Source organism: Ambystoma mexicanum, chromosome 1p, assembly GCF_040938575.1.
Source record: "Ambystoma mexicanum isolate Mex_15411 chromosome 1p, UKY_AmexF1_1, whole genome shotgun sequence".
NCBI classification, from domain to species: Eukaryota; Metazoa; Chordata; class Amphibia; order Caudata; family Ambystomatidae; genus Ambystoma; species Ambystoma mexicanum.
Genome location: NC_090921.1, coordinates 139,304,638 through 139,321,709, shown reverse-complemented (window position 1 = coordinate 139,321,709; position 17,072 = coordinate 139,304,638). Strand labels below are relative to the sequence as shown.

Below are 17,072 nucleotides of genomic sequence, written 5' to 3'. Positions count from 1 at the left end.
GGTATGTCGCAGAAACATTACAGGACTCATAGTACCGACTCGGCCGAGGTTTCTTGCGTAAAGGCTAAAGTTAAGACCCCTGATCCATCGACGGGGACCCCTGCCTCACTTCCTCACGTGCCGTAGTTCCCCTCAGGTGATGACAAAATGGCGGCCGTTCCTGCCACGACCACGGTGGCCATTTTGGGCACTTCCTCCACCACTACGCCATCGGCCTCCGGTGTAGGACTTGCTTCTGTGGGTGAACCTAAAATTCCTTGTGCGCATCCGTTTCGCCCAGTTTACGACTGGAACGTTTGGATGCCCCTTCCGCACAATTACTTGTTGCCTGTGGGGTCTGCACCTTTGATTTTTGTGGACACTTCGGGGGATGGGCCTGTGTGGCAACCCTCCCCTTTGCATCCCTGGAATTAGCCTCCTCATGAGAGGCCTCCTCCGGTATCTCCAAAACCGTCTCCAGAGGATGCTTTTTTCCACAAATTTCAGACGCTCATGCGTACCGACCCCATGAGGGAGTATTTCAAGGGTCTTTTTAGGGAGATATGCCCACCTGCGCCTCCGGCTCCACCCGCTCCTCCGGTGGCACCGCCGGCGCCACCGTTCCACCATTGCCTCCATTGTCCCCTGTGGACAAGGAAGTGCCTGACACGGTTCAGCTTTTCATGACCGGGTACTGGACATGTGCTTTTTGGATGTTCCGGTGCCCGAGGCATCCGCTCCGCAGGAGGTTGTGCTTTCTGGGGCTTTCTCCCTGTCTCCTACAGAGCGTATCGGCCTGTTCTTGCAGAAGGACGTTTTGGCCGAGGTCCGTAGGGTCTGGGAAAAGCCACACTCTGGACTTTTCGTCAATAGGAAAATTGACGCGCGATATAGGCTGCATTCTTCGGAAGAGGTGGCCCTGTCATCTTGTCCACCTCCCTCCTCCACAGTGGTGGCTGCGTCCACTTTACAGTCCAGGCCTGAGGCAGCCTCTTCTACGTTGGCTACTTAGGTTCTGGGGAAGGAGGACAAGCTCCTCGACTCCCTTGGGAGGAAGATTTTCGCTAACTCTGCCTTGTAGCTCCGGCAGGCCAATGCAGAACTGGTGTTAGCGGGGGCGAACATGAGGATGGGGAAAGGTCTGTCAGAGTTCAAGGAGGTCATTCCGTTCGAGAAGCTGGAAGACTTTAAGGCAGGTTTGTCCGATGCCAGGGTCTTGGCCCAGGATCTGCTGGAGGCCGCGGCTCATCACGTCCATACTATGGCTAGGGGCTTTATGCTGGGAGTTGATACCTCCCGACAGTCGTGGTTGCATGCCACCAAATTCTCAAAGGAGGTGCAGGGCAAGGTGTTGGACCTTCCGTTTGACGGTAAGGAGCTTTTCTATTCTACAACGGATGTGGAGCTGACCAAAACGAAGGACGGCACATTGACGGCTAAGTCCTTTTCCGGCCTGGTTAAAACTCATTTTAGAACCCAGAGACCGTTGTTGCAGAGCCGCCCCTCTTCTGGTTTTAGAGGGTTTCTAGACCAGAAATCTCGCAGAGTGGATACCCCTTCGGGTAATAAACGCCAGAGGCAGCAACAAACTCGTTTTTTTTCCCGCTCCTCAGCCTCCTCCTCAGGTTCAGGTGGTAACACCACTGAAAAGCCTGCAAAATGAGGGTTCTCCGCGCTTGCACGAGACCCCGGTGGGAAGACGCATTGCATCTCATTGGGAGGCGTGGCAGACCATCACCGAGGACAGGTGGGTCTTGTCAGTCACTCGGGCGGGCTTCCGCTTACCCTTACCCCCACCCCACCCTTCAACCCTCCTTTCCGGCAGTCGGGGTCGTCCTCCCTAAAAGCCGAGGTTCGGAAACTTCTGCATCTCAGAGCTGTGGAACCTGTTCCCCTTGGGGAGGGAGGGGAGGGCTTCTACTCCCGGCTGTTTACGGTGGCCAAACCCAACCAGGCTGGCCTGCGCACCATCCTAGACCTTTCCCAGTTCAATCTTTTCCTACCCCAAGAGAAATTCAAGATGATCACGCCCGGCCAGATACGGTCCTCCTTGCAGATGGGCGATTGGCTCCGCGTAGTGGACCTTCAGGATGCCTACATGCATATTCTGATTTGGAATCCACACAGGATATATTTCTGCTTCTCTGTGGGAGAGGAGCACTTCCAGTTTCGAGTGCTTCCTTTTGGCCTCAGCTCGGCGCCGCGTGTCTTCACGAAGATGATGTCGGGGATAGCGGTCTATCTTCGTCTGCAGGGTATCCATGTGTATAGTATTTGGACGACTGGCTCTTACGCAGCCCGTGCCCTTTGAAAGCCGTCTGCAATCTTCAGTCTCTCCTCCAGCTCCTGTTCCACCTTGGGCTGTCGGTGAACTGGCAGAAATCTTCCATGACGGTCTCTCAGGACTTGATTTTCCTGGGTTTTCGCTGGAACACGATCGACTGCAGGGTGTACCTGACCGGGGACAAAATGGCAGATCTGTTGGCCACGTGTCAGATGTTTGCGCAGTCGGAGAGCCTGTCGGCCTGGTGGTTCCAGAGGCGTCTGGGCCTCATGTGCTTTGGCTCTTCCTCTTGCCCGTCTCAAAATGAGGCGGACTCAGATGGCTCTTTGGAGTTCTTGGCTTCATGCTGTGAATCTGGACTCCAAGTTGGTAACGATTCCGGCTTTCATGAGAGCAGACCTGGACTGGTGGTAGTCTCTCAGCAACCTGTCGGTAGGGGCAGGGTTTCAGGACCCAGCCCCGATGGTAACGGTCACGACGGACTCCTCCCTTATGGGTTGGGGACGTTGGATCTTCTTCAGGTCTCGGATCTTTGGTCGCCTCAGGACAAGCTCCTCCACATAAATCATCTGGAGCTTCTGGCGATCTTCCTAGCGCTCAAGGCGTTCAGAACGATCATTGCCAACAAAGTGGTCCGTATCCGCACAGACAATGTGGTCGATGTATTACATCAGCAAGCAAGGGGGCACCAAGTCTTCCCCCCTCGTGGACCTGTCCATCCAGATTCGGGAGTGGGCGGTTCTTCATGGTGTCTGGCTACTTGCAGTACACATCCCGGGCCAGCTGAATGTCACGGCAGATGCCCTCAGTCGGCGGACGATGGTCAGCTACGAGTGGGAGTTGAAAGCGGAGGTCCTCTCTTGGATTTTCCTGTGCTGGGGCACTCCGGAAGTGGACCTCTTCGCTACGACGGCAAACAAGAAGCTTCCTCTGTATACCTCCAGAAGCAGGCTGGGAGCCTCTTCTCTGGGGGAAGCTCTCGAGATTCCATGGCACAACATGAGGGCTTATGCCTTCCCGCCTCTAGTTCATCGGACGATTTGCAAATTGAGGAACTCGGTGAACTGTTCTCTTCTACTCATAGCCCCGTGGTGGCCGGCCAGGTTTTGGTTCTCAGAACTTCAACACCTGTCGGTGTATCCGCTGATGAGGTTACCGGTGACCCCCGATCTTCTTCACCAGGGGGAAAAGCAGCTGTGGCACCCCTCTCCACAATCGCTCAGCTTGGCGGCATGGTGCCTGAGTTCAAGTCTTTAGAACATCTTAGCCTGTCTGCAGATTACATGCGCATTAATCAGGCAGCCAGAAAACCATCGACTAGGTCCCAGTACAGAAGCAAATGGCTCAGGTTCTGTCATTGGTTTTTAAACAAGCACTGGGCCCAAGGGGGAGCTACAATTGACACGGTACTGTCCTTTGTATCCCACTTAGCAGAGTCGGGTGTTCACGTTCTGTCATGCAGAACTTATCTTTCGGCGGTTTTCCGCTTACCTATCTACGGACCAATGCTCTTACTCTGTCTAACCCAGTGGTTAAGTGGCATTTTGCAGGCTTGATGCGCCTTTATCCTCCGATTTGTAGTCCGCATCTGGCGTGGCATATAAATGTCCTGCCAGCGTTGTGCCATAAACCTTTCGAACCAATGGCCACGGTGGACCTCAAGCACCTGCCGTGGAAGGTGTCCTTTTTGGTCGCCGTTACTTCAGCAAGGTGCGTGAGTGAGCTCCAGGCTTTGTCGGTGGTGCATCCCTTCTTGGTCTTTCACAAGGATAAGGTTGTCCTACGGAAAAATCCTACTTCTACAGCATGGGATCTGGCATGGATTCACATGGTCATGAATATTCCCCGTCGTCAGGCTGGGAATCCTCGGTAAAGAAAAAATCAATATCAGTTTAATTTCTGATCTGTCTTTCTTAGTAGTAACCAAACACTGATCTCTGGGTCATACTGCTCCCAGCCAATGACTGCCCTCTCCCTAAGCCCCGCCTCCGGCAGCCATCCTCAGATTTTTACTGCACGCTCAAGTGTTGGGAGTCCTTGTGTTTAGCTCTCGAGTTTTTTACTGCGTTTTCACGTTTTTTCAGGAGATTTTCTCATTTTTTCGGTTTAATCGAGCCTCAAGCTCCACCGGTTCTACTGCCGATAACGGGGACCCGTTTCGGAATTCTTCTACGCCCCTCAAGGGTGATGTTTTCGTCGAGTTTACACTTCTTGGAGGATTCCAGAAGATCTGCGGCCTACCTCAACGGACATGGCACTGGACAAGGGAAGCTCGATGCCCGGATCCAACCTGTTCAGGTGCTGCCCTGGATGCGGATTACAAAACATTTTCAAGGAGGACGAGCATTCGCAATGTGTCTACTGCCTTCATGAGGACAAGATGCACGTGGAGAAGGACTGTACGTTCTGCAAGAACCTTTCGGAACGGCCCAAACAAGATCGTCGTTCCCGCCTCGCCGCCTGGCTGGAGAAGGGCACAGCAGGTGAGAAGGCGAAGAAGAAGTCTGAGCGGGCTTCTAAGTCCTGTGAGGGTGCCCCAGCGACGGGGGCCCAACAGAAGGCCAAGCACCGCAAGTCCGCGGGCACCGGGAGCACCGAAAGGTCGGGCTCTTCGGTTGCCAAGCAGGGCGCTACTACTTCCCTGGCACGTTCGACCACGAGCCAGCGCTCTGGTTCGGGGAAGAGGAAGTCAGAGAACCCGGGTAGGCCGCTGGAGCGGACCCGGTCGATCTCGAAGGGGGAGCGAGGCGCTGACCCTCCCCCCAAGGCGAAGGCCCAGGACGCACCTAAAGTGGTGAGGGCTTTGATCCACCCAGCTAAGGCCTCTACCGAAGTGGTTGCTGCGACCCTGGCGGAGCCGGCTGAGACTACGCCAGTGGAAACAGCCTCTGGGCCCAGAGTATCCCTGCCACCGCGGAGGGAATCCTCTTTCCAGCCCATCGCTAAGACCCCCGTGGAGCCCCTGGCTGAAAAAGAGGGTGGGGGGACCGGTGGCCGTTACAGACTCTGAATCAGCCTCTGAGGAGGAACTGGTGGAAACCGAGAAGGGCCTCAACGAAAGGTCCATAGGCCTCAACGAGAGGTTCATAAGCCTCAACGAGAGGTTCGAGAAGGTTCGATCCCAGGGGACGGTCCCTGCTGACGTGATCGAAGATAGCGACGATGACGACGAACAGGGCCCAGTGGAGCGGCCATCTCGTCCGTCGCACCCATGGCCCGAGCCCCAGGATAGCTCGGCGGCCATTTTGTTGGCAATCCAATCCTTATGTACCAGGATAAGGACGAGTTTACCACGCACCCTGACGGAGGAGCCAGAACCAGGCCCGTCTGGAAGCCCTCCGAACAAGCGGAGGAGAGTCCACCCGCTCCGCTCGTCGTGCCTGCGAGACCGGTGGACCCCTCATCCCCCTCGCCAGACCCTAGAGAGGATACGGCGACGGATACAGCGATGGGGACGGACGATGACGGCGGCGATGACACAGCGGACACCCCGTCATCACCCCCCTCACCCCGCGGGCGTCTCCAGCCGACGAGATTGGCTCTTTCCACACCATGTTAACCAGGGCATCCAAGCTCTTCCAGCTCTGCCCTGAAGAACAGAAAAAGGAAGGGTTTCTGTACCAACGACGAGAGGCCAAGAGGAAGACGTTCCTCACGGTGCCTTTACTCGACGACATCTGGGACGAGGGGCTTGCTGTCCTCAAGAACCCTCCCACAACACCCGCCAAGAGGGACAGGTACGAGAAGAAGTAACGAGTCCCCGATGCCGCCCCCTTGTGCCTCATGGCCCAGCCCACGCCGGACTCAGTCGTCTCGGCAGCGGGTAAGAAGAAGGCAGCGGACGCGGCGGCTTCAACTTCCACTTCCCCGCCGGACAGCGAGGGCAAGAAGTTGGACTCTATGGGACGACGATTAAGGCGGCCAATGCCTTAGCGATCGTGGCACGCTACGACAGGGAGCTTTGGTTCAAGATAGCTCCCCTGCTAGATTTCCTGCCTGATGACAAAAGGGCGGAGGCCCTAGAAATTCTGCAGGAAGGCGAGGTGGCGTCGGATCATGCCATAACGGTGGCAACGGACATTGCCGATACCGGATTTCACCAACTGGGCAACGGAGTTTGCCTCCGACGACGAGGATGGCTCAAGGCGACAGACTTTCGCCAGGACGTTCAGACCAGAGTGTTGGACATGCCGTTTGATGGCAACAACCTTTTTGGTAAGGCGGTGGACGAGTCTCTACAGGCCATCAAGACCGACTCGGAGACGGCCCGGGCCCTTGGGGTGCTTCAACAGCGACAGCCCTTTCGGAGCTCCGGAGGCAGACAGGGTGCCTCCAAAGGATCCAGCGATGGCTCCTCCACTTACCGCCAGGCGACCCGCTCCTCTTCCCATTAGGTCTACAGAGGTCGGGCCAAGCAAGGGGGATCCTGTCGTCATCGCCAAGGAGGGCAAAGCGCCTCCAAGCAAGACTGACCCGGCCGGGTTGTCAGGCCCCCACCGAAGCACCCCGGTGGGAGGCCGGCTGACGAAGTTCGTCAGAGTGCGGGAGTCCATCTCCACCGATCGTTGGGTGTAGGACACCCTGGCCAACGGGCACTCGCTGCAATTCCAAAAGAAGTGTCCTCGCATTCCTCCCGTGGCCAGGAAGGAGAATCACGTCCCTCAACCGCTGTTGGAGGTAAAGGCGATGCTCAAGAAAGGTGCCATCGAGCTTGTCCCCAGGAGGCTCCGGGGCTCCGGAGTGTACTCAAGGTACTTCCTCATCAGAAAGAATACAAGGCGGTTGGCGCCCCATCCTGGACCTGCGTTGGTTAAACAAATACATCAAGGCGCAGAAATTCAGGATGATCACCCTCCAGCATGTGCTGGGACAGCCTCGTTGGACCTGGAGGATGCTTACTTCCACATCCCCATTCTAAAAGGGCACAGGAAGTTCCTCAGGTTCGTGGTTCAGGGACGCCACTACCAATTCAGAGCCCTACCGTTCGGATTAAAGTCGGCACCCAGGGTTTTCACCAAGTGCCTGGCACCAGTGACGGCGCGGCTGCGCCTGCAGGGGATCCACGTCTACCCCTACCTGGACGACTGGCTAATCCGGGCAAGGACAAGGGAACTTGCCGTCGAACATACGGCGAGGACCGTCCGGTTACTCACGGAGCTGGGGTTCGCCATCAACTACCCCAAATCCCGCCTGGTTCAAGTTCAAGAGCAAGTAGCACTGTTTCTGGGAGCAAAGCTCGATACAGTGGGGCAATTGGCCTCCCCTTCAGAGGAGAGGACCAAGACCATCCTGGGCAAGGTGCGGCGCCTGTTAGCCACGGACATGGCCAGGGTGAGGTCCATCAAGTCCCTTCTCGGGATGATGTCCTCATGCATCTACCTTGTACTGCTTTGCAGACTTCGGATGCGTCCGCTACAGGAGGGGATGTTTCTGGTTCCCTTCCACTTGGCAGGAATAAAAAACACCATCGCCGACTCACTCAGCAGGGAGCTGCGCTCATGCCACGAGTGGGAACTGCGACAGGATCAAGTGGATCGGCTCTTCCAACGATGGGGCAAACCCCAGATCGACCTGTTTGCGACGGCGACAAACTCCAAGTGCCAGAGGTTCGCCAGCAGGTTCCCACACCCGAGGAGCATGGGCGAGGCTTTCATGTTCCCCTGGGACGGCCTGTTTCTATACACGTTCCCGCCGTTGCTGCTCCGCCTCATCAACCAGCTGGAGAGGTCCAGGTGCAGGATGATCCTCGTTGCACCGGCATGGCCGAGGCAGATCTGGTTCCCGGACCTTCTGGACTTGTCAACGTCCCCAACAGTCAAGCTGCCGGCAGACGCGGATCTTCTCTCCAGGGAAGGAGGCGCAATTCTCCAACACGACCCACAGTCGCTGAACTTGCAGGCCTGGCTCCTGCGGCACTAGAGTTTGGAGGGTACGATATACCGGCTGATTGCAGAGAGGTTCTTGCAAAAGCCAGGGCGTCCTCAACTCTCAAGTGTTACGGTCATAAATGGAAGACGTTCTCTGTCTGGTGCCGTGCACAGAAGATTAACCCTCTGCGGATTACGGCCCCTCAAGTACTGCCGTACCTACTGTCGCTGGCCAAAGCTGGACTGGCTCACGCCTCCATCAAAATGCATCTGGCTGCCATCTCCCGATATACCAGGACTACGGGACAGGCTTCCTTGTGGTCTCATCGCCTGGTGAAGGAATTCATGAAGGGACTATTCCGATCATTCCTGCCGGTGAAGGCTCCTGCCCCGGCGTGGGAGCTTAATGTGGTGCTGACCAGGATCATGGGGGCCCCATTCGAGCCTATGCAGTCAGCGCCTTTGAAGTTCCTGTCATGGAAGACAGCTTTCCTCGTGGCCATCACCTCCGCACGGCGAGTGGGAGAGATCCAGGCCCTATCTTGCAAGCCTCCATACTTGACTTTTCATGACACAAGGGTGGTTCTTAGGACGCACCCCTCCTTTATGCCCAGGGTGCCATCGGACTTCCACCTCAACGAGCCCTTGGTGTTACCAGTTTTCTTCCCGTCGCCTTCGACACAGGCCGAGAGGACTTTGCACTCGCTGGATGTAGCTAGATCGCTGAAGTTCTACGTCGACCGCAACAAGAGTTTTCGGAAGACGTCACAACTGTTTGTGAACTTTGGGTCTGTGAATCAAGGGAAGGCTCTCTCGAAGACTTCCATTTCCAGATGGCTCTCCGGCTGCATCATGCACTGTCACCGGTTGGCAAACCGACCGCTGCCCGGCCGTCCGAGAGCCCATTCGACCAGAGCGATCGCTGCTACCACGGCGTTCCTGTCTGGTGGCCCCTGCTGGACATCTGCATGGCTGCTACGTGGAGGTCGACACACACCTTCACAAGATTCTACTGCGTCGATCGGGACTCCAGGGAGGAGTCCAGGGTCAGCCAAGCAGTGCTACACAACCTGTTCGCCTAAGGTGAGCAGCCTGGTGAGGAGGTAAGAATTGCTTAATGTTGAGTTTTGGATGTAATGCTTATTGTTGAGCCTTTGCCACCTCCCGTGGTTGTGCATGTGTATACTGCTATGTATTCTTTATTCATGAGCATGTGAATCCATGCCAGATCCCATGCTGGAGAAGGAACAAATTACTTACCTGTAACTGTTGTTCTCCAGCATGGGTCTGGCATGGATTCACATGCGAACCATCCCACCTACCCCTCTGCGGCTCTTCACTTGATCATACTGCCTCTTGGCGTGCTACCAAATCTGAGGATGGCTGGCGGAGGCGGGGCTTAGGGAGAGGGCAGTCATGGGCTGGGGGCAGTATGACCCAGAGATCAGCGATTGGTTACTACTAAGAAAGACAGATCAGAAACGAAACTGATACTGATTTTTTCTTTACCGAGGATTCCTAGCCTGACGACGGGGAATATTCATGAGCATGTGAATCCATGCCAGACCCATGCTGGAGAACAACAGTTACAGGTACGTAACTTGTTCCTTTCCTGCCGAAGGTGGTCTCTGAGTTCCATCTGAACCAGTCAATCTCCCTGTCTCTTTTTTCCGAACCCCGCCTCAGAGGCAGAAAGGGTTCTGCATTGCCTGGATTTTAGAAGGGCTCTTAAGTTCTATCTGGACAGAACATCTGAGCTTAGAAGTCCTCAACTGTTTGTGACGTTTGGTAATCCACAAGGTAAGCAGGCCTCTAAGGCCGTCTCGATGGATCGCTGCCTGCATTACGGAGTCTTACGCCATCCAAGGGCTGAAGCCTCCTAAAGGTATTCATGCACACTTGGTGCGGGGCAAGGCAGCCGCGGTTGCCTTTCAGAAATATGTCCCCTGGGAGGCCATCGCAAAGGCGGCTACTTGGGCCTCCCCATCTGCTATTTGTAAGCATTATTGTCTAGACCTGAGCTCAAGATCTGATGATCAATTTGGTCAGGCTGTGCTGAAGAACCTTTTTCAGTAAGGGATCTTTTCCATCCACCCATAGTTCCTATAAGGAGTGCTTGGGAATCTCCCATAAGTATGGAGGAAAGGGGATGGGACGTAGGAGTATAACCAGGTTACTCACCGTAGTGACCACCTTACCCCTAGTTCATAGTACCCTTTCCTCCATACGGCTGCCCGCCGCTCCCTCTAATAAGGTTCCTCTGTTATTGCTAAGAGGTCTCTGACCTGGCGATAGAAAAGGACTGATGGGGGATGCGCGTTGCGGAGCCGAGATGGACGGGGTTATGGCCGCGTGCCGAGCCCCGCGTAGAAAGAGAGGAAGGACTGAACAAAATGTGCAACATTTTTGGATACTTTTTAGAAAGAGCTTCGGTCCCAACCCAGAGGACGGAGGAATGTCACATAAGTATGGAGGAAAGGGGACTATGGACTAGGAGTAAGGTGGTCACTACGGTGAGTAACCTGGTTATTCTTAGTGACAACTAGCTCTTGTTCCCTCCATTCGTCCAGGATGAGCTATTCCATCTTTTTGAACGTACCCCCTGTTTTAACTAGGGTGCCACATCCTCACTGATGCTTGAGATTAGCTCAGCACAGCCTACACTTGTATGAACAATATCAACAGATTCAAACTGCTGATATATTGAGAGCTCCATTGTTTTCCTACCGTGGTCTGTTTATATAATGGCTTCCTTTTTATATGTATGGGCTTCAATGGGCCACAAAGCCAAGAAAAGCACCACATTGCTCTTAAAACTGTGTGTCTAGCCTTTGATTCTGTTTTTGATACAGTGACTATATCTTCGAAAAGGGATGATTGTGAGAAATGTACTCTTCCAATGTAAATTGTCACCGTTTCATCATTTGTGTCTTAACCTGTTTCAGAGCTGGCAGAGTTGCCCCTGGTACGCCTGGATATTTCATGTAACCGCATAAATCGGATCCCAGTCTGCTACAGGCATCTGCGCCATCTACAGTCCATCCTCCTGGACAATAACCCTTTGCAGTCCCCGCCAGCACAGGTAAAAACAGGGTTGTCCCAATGCCTAGCAGCTCAGTCTTTGCACAAACAGTGCTTGTTGCCCAATGAGTCCACCGAGGCTGTCTATTATGGACCTTTGAAAAGCCATGCCTGCTGATATCCGAATCAGTGAATGTTCCAAATATCTTAATCCATAATTTCTTTTAGCCTAAATGCTTGTTTTCTTAAAAATAGCAATGCTTATAAGCTTGAGTCACTATTATCTCTGACAGCTCTGCAGCTTTATCCTTTATTCAGATACTTAATCCCCTCACTGCTTCTGTGAGCGAGCCTCCTGATGAAAGCTTCGAGGAAATGTGTGGGTCTAACTGCTGGCTTTGTGGAACTATGCAGTGTGCAGAGCAAATGGTTTTATAGAATAACATTGAAATACACTGTAGATCCCTTGACTTGTTCCCATGTCAGAATGTGGTGTGCCAATTCATACTGAGTGATTTATGTTAGGTTGACCTAGGGTCGCAGCTGAGAATCGGACTGTGCCTTATGGTGTGGATATACGGTTTCCTTCACCCTACTAGTTAAGAAGCTGAGGCATAGCATCAGTCCGCTGAACCAGCCAACCTTATACAAATGGTTCAGTATCCCAGTGCCGGTTTTTAAAACAAAATGCAGTGGTAGAACCTTTGCATCCTTTGCCGATTGTCAGCACCAATTTAGCCATAGAGGGGACAGACTCTCTATCCCTGTGCCTAGTCACTGCACCTATCAAGCTGTTTTGTGACCCTGTGATTAAAGAATTAATAGGCTATACATTACTTTCCATTCCCTTACTATACCATAGCCAGCGATCAGTTACGTATGCTGATGTCATCCCACTTAGTGCATTGAGTAATGACTTAGTATTCGTATACCAACCCCCTTGGTGCATTAAGCATCAGAGATGAAAGGCTCTCCACTAGTCCCCGGAAGTCCTACAATTGCAATGGTGACACTCCTGCCCACTACACAAATCTCCTTTGCTTATCTAGTCCTGCAGTGGTCTTGGCTCTATTCCAATCCTTTCGGCTCATTCAATGTTAGAGGTAGATGGTTTTGATTGTGCCAACAAACACCTTCTGTCCCAAGTCTATTCCAACCCTAAAGGTTATGGGCATTTTATCTGTGTGCCGACTAACTAAACTCATCCAAGCCTAGAAGTGAGGGTCTTGATAGCCCTGCACCTGTCCCCTGAACCCATACAACCTGAGAGGAAAAGGAGCCCTGTCCATGCCCAATCCAGTGTGCTCTGGTCTTTTATCACGTGAAAACGTTTATTTTATTTTTATATGTTGGTTGGATTTTTTTTAACCAGAGATATTCCTGCACCACCAATTTCTATAGATTTCCATCTGTGATTTATTTATTTTCTTTTTTTTTAAATTTCTATTATTCTTTTTCATTTGAATTACAGTGAAACGAAAAATCGATGTGCATTTGACTTTAAAATCTGTCTCTTATTCAGCCATACTGGCAACCTGCTCTGTGCCCATCTGTCAATCGTTTGAGCTAATCCAGCAGGTAGGAGGCACTGTATGTCAGTACTGGTGCCAACCCAGTCTTAGTAGCTCTCCCTGTGCCGATAGGGCCTGCAGGCATTTTTATCCCATATCTGCAACTATTATCCAGCACCTTTCCTTCCCATTGCCCATCAATCCCAGACGTGACAACTCTATCCCTGTGCCATGCACTTTGGGGTTCTCGTTTCCTACATCGTAACGACAATGGGGGTGTAGGTTCTAAATTACGTTTAAACCAGGTTTATATTTTTTTCACAGTCTAGATGCCTTTGGAATTTGTCTACTCACTAAACATAACTTGTTTTGTTCTCCCAGATATGTCTGAAAGGTAAAATACACATATTCAAATACCTCAACATCGAGGCTTGCAGCAAGACTGTGGCAGACCTGCCAGAGTTCGCGAGAGTCAACAGGCCCACTGGCTTTGTAAATTGGTAAGAATACTCCGTAACCAAGAGGTTACTAAATTTGATGTGGCCGTTTATAGAATTATTACTAGAGTCGTAATTTGAAGGCTTGTGAGTCATCAATGAATCTGTTCCTTTTAATATGAAATTATATTCTACGATACATGGTCAGTCTCCTCCCTGATGAAGGCTTCTCTGTTATCACTTGTTTGTTTGTTTGATGGTCCTTTATCACCTTCAGCTTTAGACAAACGTGGTTCTCCATAACTTGGATGTGAAATGAGCACTTTGCATCTGAGTAGAAGACTGCTGTAAAAATTAAATAATAATGAATTGGTTTCTTATTTTGAGCTTCATGCCAGACTCCAGCCCCTAAGTGCGGCACCAGGGTTGGGTGTCTAAAGCGTGCTACTCCGTGTAGTCTTGTTTCCAAGACGAGCGCGTTGCCCCTGAGCTATCCTCCCGCTACATTTTGTTCAGAAAATGCCCATAGACTTTGCTGCCTTTTCCCACCAATAACAGGAGGTTGTTGAAAGCATATGGATAGCATTTTGCATTTCGAGTGGATTGTATATTCCTCATCTTAGATCTATTCCATCCAGCTTTGGTGCTCTTAGGAAATTTTTTTTTCGGCAGAGGGCGCCGTGCGACGATGTCGTCGAGTTGATGGTCCCTCGAAGGCCTCCGTCGAGGGTGACGTCATCAGGTGTATAAATAGCACGCGCGGCGCCCATGGGCCTCAGTTCCGTTTTTCAGCAGTTACGTTGCTTCAGACATTCGGCACGCCTCGAGTTCTGTGAGAATATATATATATAAACAAGAAATATGTCCTTGTCATCGACACCGACCACGACCCCGAGATCGGGTTTCAAGAAATGCAAGTCGTGCGGCTCAAAAATGTTGATCACGGACCCGCACCGCAAGTGTTTGTGGTGCCTCGGAGAAGGCCACGACATGGAGGCCTGTTCGAAGTGTCAGGCGATGACGGGGAAGGCCTTGCGAGAAAGGAGAGGAAAGCTAGAGGTAGGTCGGAAGGATCGAAAAGCCTCTAGCATCGAGTCGAGATCCCATGAGGAGAAATCTCCTCGACGCGAAAGGCATAGATCTTGAAGCGATTCACATCGCTCGTCGTCTTCGTCAAAAAAATCGAAGCAACGACGTCACAGGTCTCCCTCCAACTCGTCGTTAGACGAGTCTCCGAAAAGGATGAAATGCCCCACAAAACATTCGTCTTCCGAAGAGTGGGAAGCATTCAGGGTCAAAATGTTGGAGGTGTTTGAGAAGGCGAAGCCTCGGTCCGCGCCTTCTTCGGAAGCCGGCCGGGAGCGTCATCGCTCCGACACTCGCGCGCCCTCGAGCCCGGGTGATCGTAAAAGGAAGGATAGGGAACCTTCCAGGGCGCCAAGCGATAAACGCTCGAGTCAAGTCGACCGCTCGAGGACACCGACGCCGTCTGAGACCTGTCACACCTCGAAGGGAAAATCGTCGAAGACTGTCTCGACGCCCTCGAAGCAGACCCTATCGACGACCACTATGTCGTCGACTCCGTCGATGCCTTTGTCGACGTTGATACCGAAAACCAAGCCAGGGCACCCAGAAAAAGAGAAGGAGAAAAACATGTAATTTCTTCAGAGCCTGGTACTATACCTCTTCCTCCTCCTCTACCAGAGAAGGTTTTCAAGCCTCTCCCTAGGAAGGAGTTATTCAAATCCTTGACCTCAATTTTCGAGGAACAGGAGAGATCCGAGGAGGAAAATGTACCTTTTGGATTGGAAGAAGGCACCCCAAATGTCCCAGAATGCTTGACCTCAGAGGAAAGCAGAATGAGAGATTTGGGGGAGTCTTTACATAATGCAAGTGGCATTGACACTTCTCCTGAGAATGGCTTTGGTAGACCAGATCCAGGAGAGCATGCCAGTCCATCTTACCGTCAGTTAATGACCAAGGTGGTAGATTACTTGGGATGGGCTAGACCACCAGGCCAATTCGTCAAAGAGGATTTAACAGACATATTGGACCATGGTCCCACTGAAGACCCAGTACTACCTTTTCATGTAGCCTTACAAAACAGGGTGGCCAAGAATTGGGAAACTCCGGATTCTATTCCTCCGGTAAATAAGTCCCTCGCATCAAAATACTGCCCAGCCAGTAGCGACCCCGGCTATCTGTCAAAACATCCAACTCCCGAGAGTCTGGTCAAACAGGCAGCCACAGCTTCCAACAAACTTGCCTACCCGTCTATCCCTCCGGAATAAGATAAGAAGGAACGATAAGCGTGTGGATGGTTGGGCACGGAAGGTATTTTCAGCTGGGAGCATGGCTTTAAAATCTGCCAACTCCACATGTGCCTTGGCAAAATTTTCGTACAGTCTGTGGGAGTGCATCGCAATGGCGGCGGAGCACATACCAGAAGGGGAAGAAAGGGAAGGGTTCCTAGCCATCGTTAGAGATGGAAAGGAAGCCATGCAGGAATCCCTTCAATCTGGATTGGACACTGCGGATAGTGTAATTAGGTCCATGGGCACGAGCATGGTAATGCGCTGGTTTGCGTGGTTACGGAAGTCGAGTTTTGCACCAGACGTACAGAACCGCCTTCTGAACATGCCTTTTGACGGGTCTCACCTTTTTGGCAACAAGGCTGACGAGAGCCTTGAGAGGTTGCAAACCTCAAAAGCAGCGACCAAATCTTTAGGAGCTGCTATTAGGCAACCTCAGTCTTTTCGTGCGCAAGGGCAATCATGGAGGGGACAATCCTATATTTATTACAACTCGTATGGGAAAACGAGAGGAATGGCCAGTCAAAGGGGCCAAAGAAAGGCCTCTCGTGGTGGACGAGGAAAATGTGCTAAGCCAGCTCCAGCTGCAGCATCTTTGCCATCAACGACTGCAACATCCGCCACAAAACCACTTTGAGGACTTGCACCACAAAACAGGAGGCAGGCTGTCGCAGCATCTGCAAGAATGGCGAGCCATTACTTCAGATGTTTGGGCTCTAGAAATAATAGCCCAAGGCTACTGTCTTCCTTTTCTACAGCAACCTCAAAGCAATCCACCAGGGAGACACCCGTTGAAGTCTTCAAACCCGCTCCTACAGCAGGAAGTTCTAACCCGGCTGGAGAAATGGGCTGTAGAACTGGTACCTGAAGCAGAGATGAACAAGGGATGATACTCCCTGTATTTTTTGATCCCCAAAAAGGACGGAGGACTGAGACCCATCTTGGACTTAAGAAACCTGAACAAGTTCCTCAGGAAAGACAAATTCAAGATTGTTACCCTTTCTCAGATCCTTCAGGCCCTTCAACTCCAGGACTGGTTGGTGTCATTGGACCGCCAGGATGCTTATTTTCATGTGCCGATTCATCTCAAACACAGAAAATTCCTGAGGTTCGTAGTTGGCGACTCACACTATCAGTTTCGAGTCCTGCCATTCGGGTTGACCTCCGCCCCGAGGGTCTTCACCAAATTAATGGTAGTGGTGGCAGCGCACCTCAGGAGAGGGGGGATTCATGTCTACGCCTACCTGGACGATTGGTTGATCAGAGCGCGCTCTGCCGAGCAGGCACTGGATCATCTGAAAGTCACCTGCCACTTACTCCACAAACTGGGCTTCTCCCTCAATTTCAAGAAGTCTCAAATGACACCTTCGCAACAGCTTCAGTACATAGGAGCTGTACTAGACACATCCTTGGGAAAGAGCTCGCCTCCCAAGACGAGGGCTCAAGACATTCTTCAGATGGTTTCCAAATTCCAAAATGCCCAAAATCTCCAGGCTTATGACTTTTTAAGGTGGCTCGGCCTCATGGCACCCTGCATCTTTCTGGTGCCAGAGGCACGCTTGAGGATGAGATCCCTTCAATGGGCCCTAAAGACTCAGTGGTCCCAGTTCTCGGGTCAAATGACGGATCTTCTTCAGATCCCGAACAAGGTCCAACGAGAC

The 17,072-nt window shown here is 52.2% G+C and overlaps 1 protein-coding gene across 3 annotated transcripts in view; it reads left to right on the top strand.

Moving 5' to 3' along the window:
• The window catches only part of LRCH4 (leucine rich repeats and calponin homology domain containing 4), a 1,212,507-nt gene that overhangs the window by 790,201 nt on the left and 405,234 nt on the right, over nucleotides 1-17,072 (top strand). For all 3 annotated transcript variants that reach the window (XM_069645103.1, XM_069645112.1, XM_069645094.1), the window contains exons 5-6: nucleotides 11,076-11,212; nucleotides 13,044-13,162. In XM_069645103.1, the coding sequence (XP_069501204.1) occupies nucleotides 11,076-11,212; nucleotides 13,044-13,162 (256 nt within the window). The remainder of the gene's footprint in view (nucleotides 1-11,075; nucleotides 11,213-13,043; nucleotides 13,163-17,072) is intronic.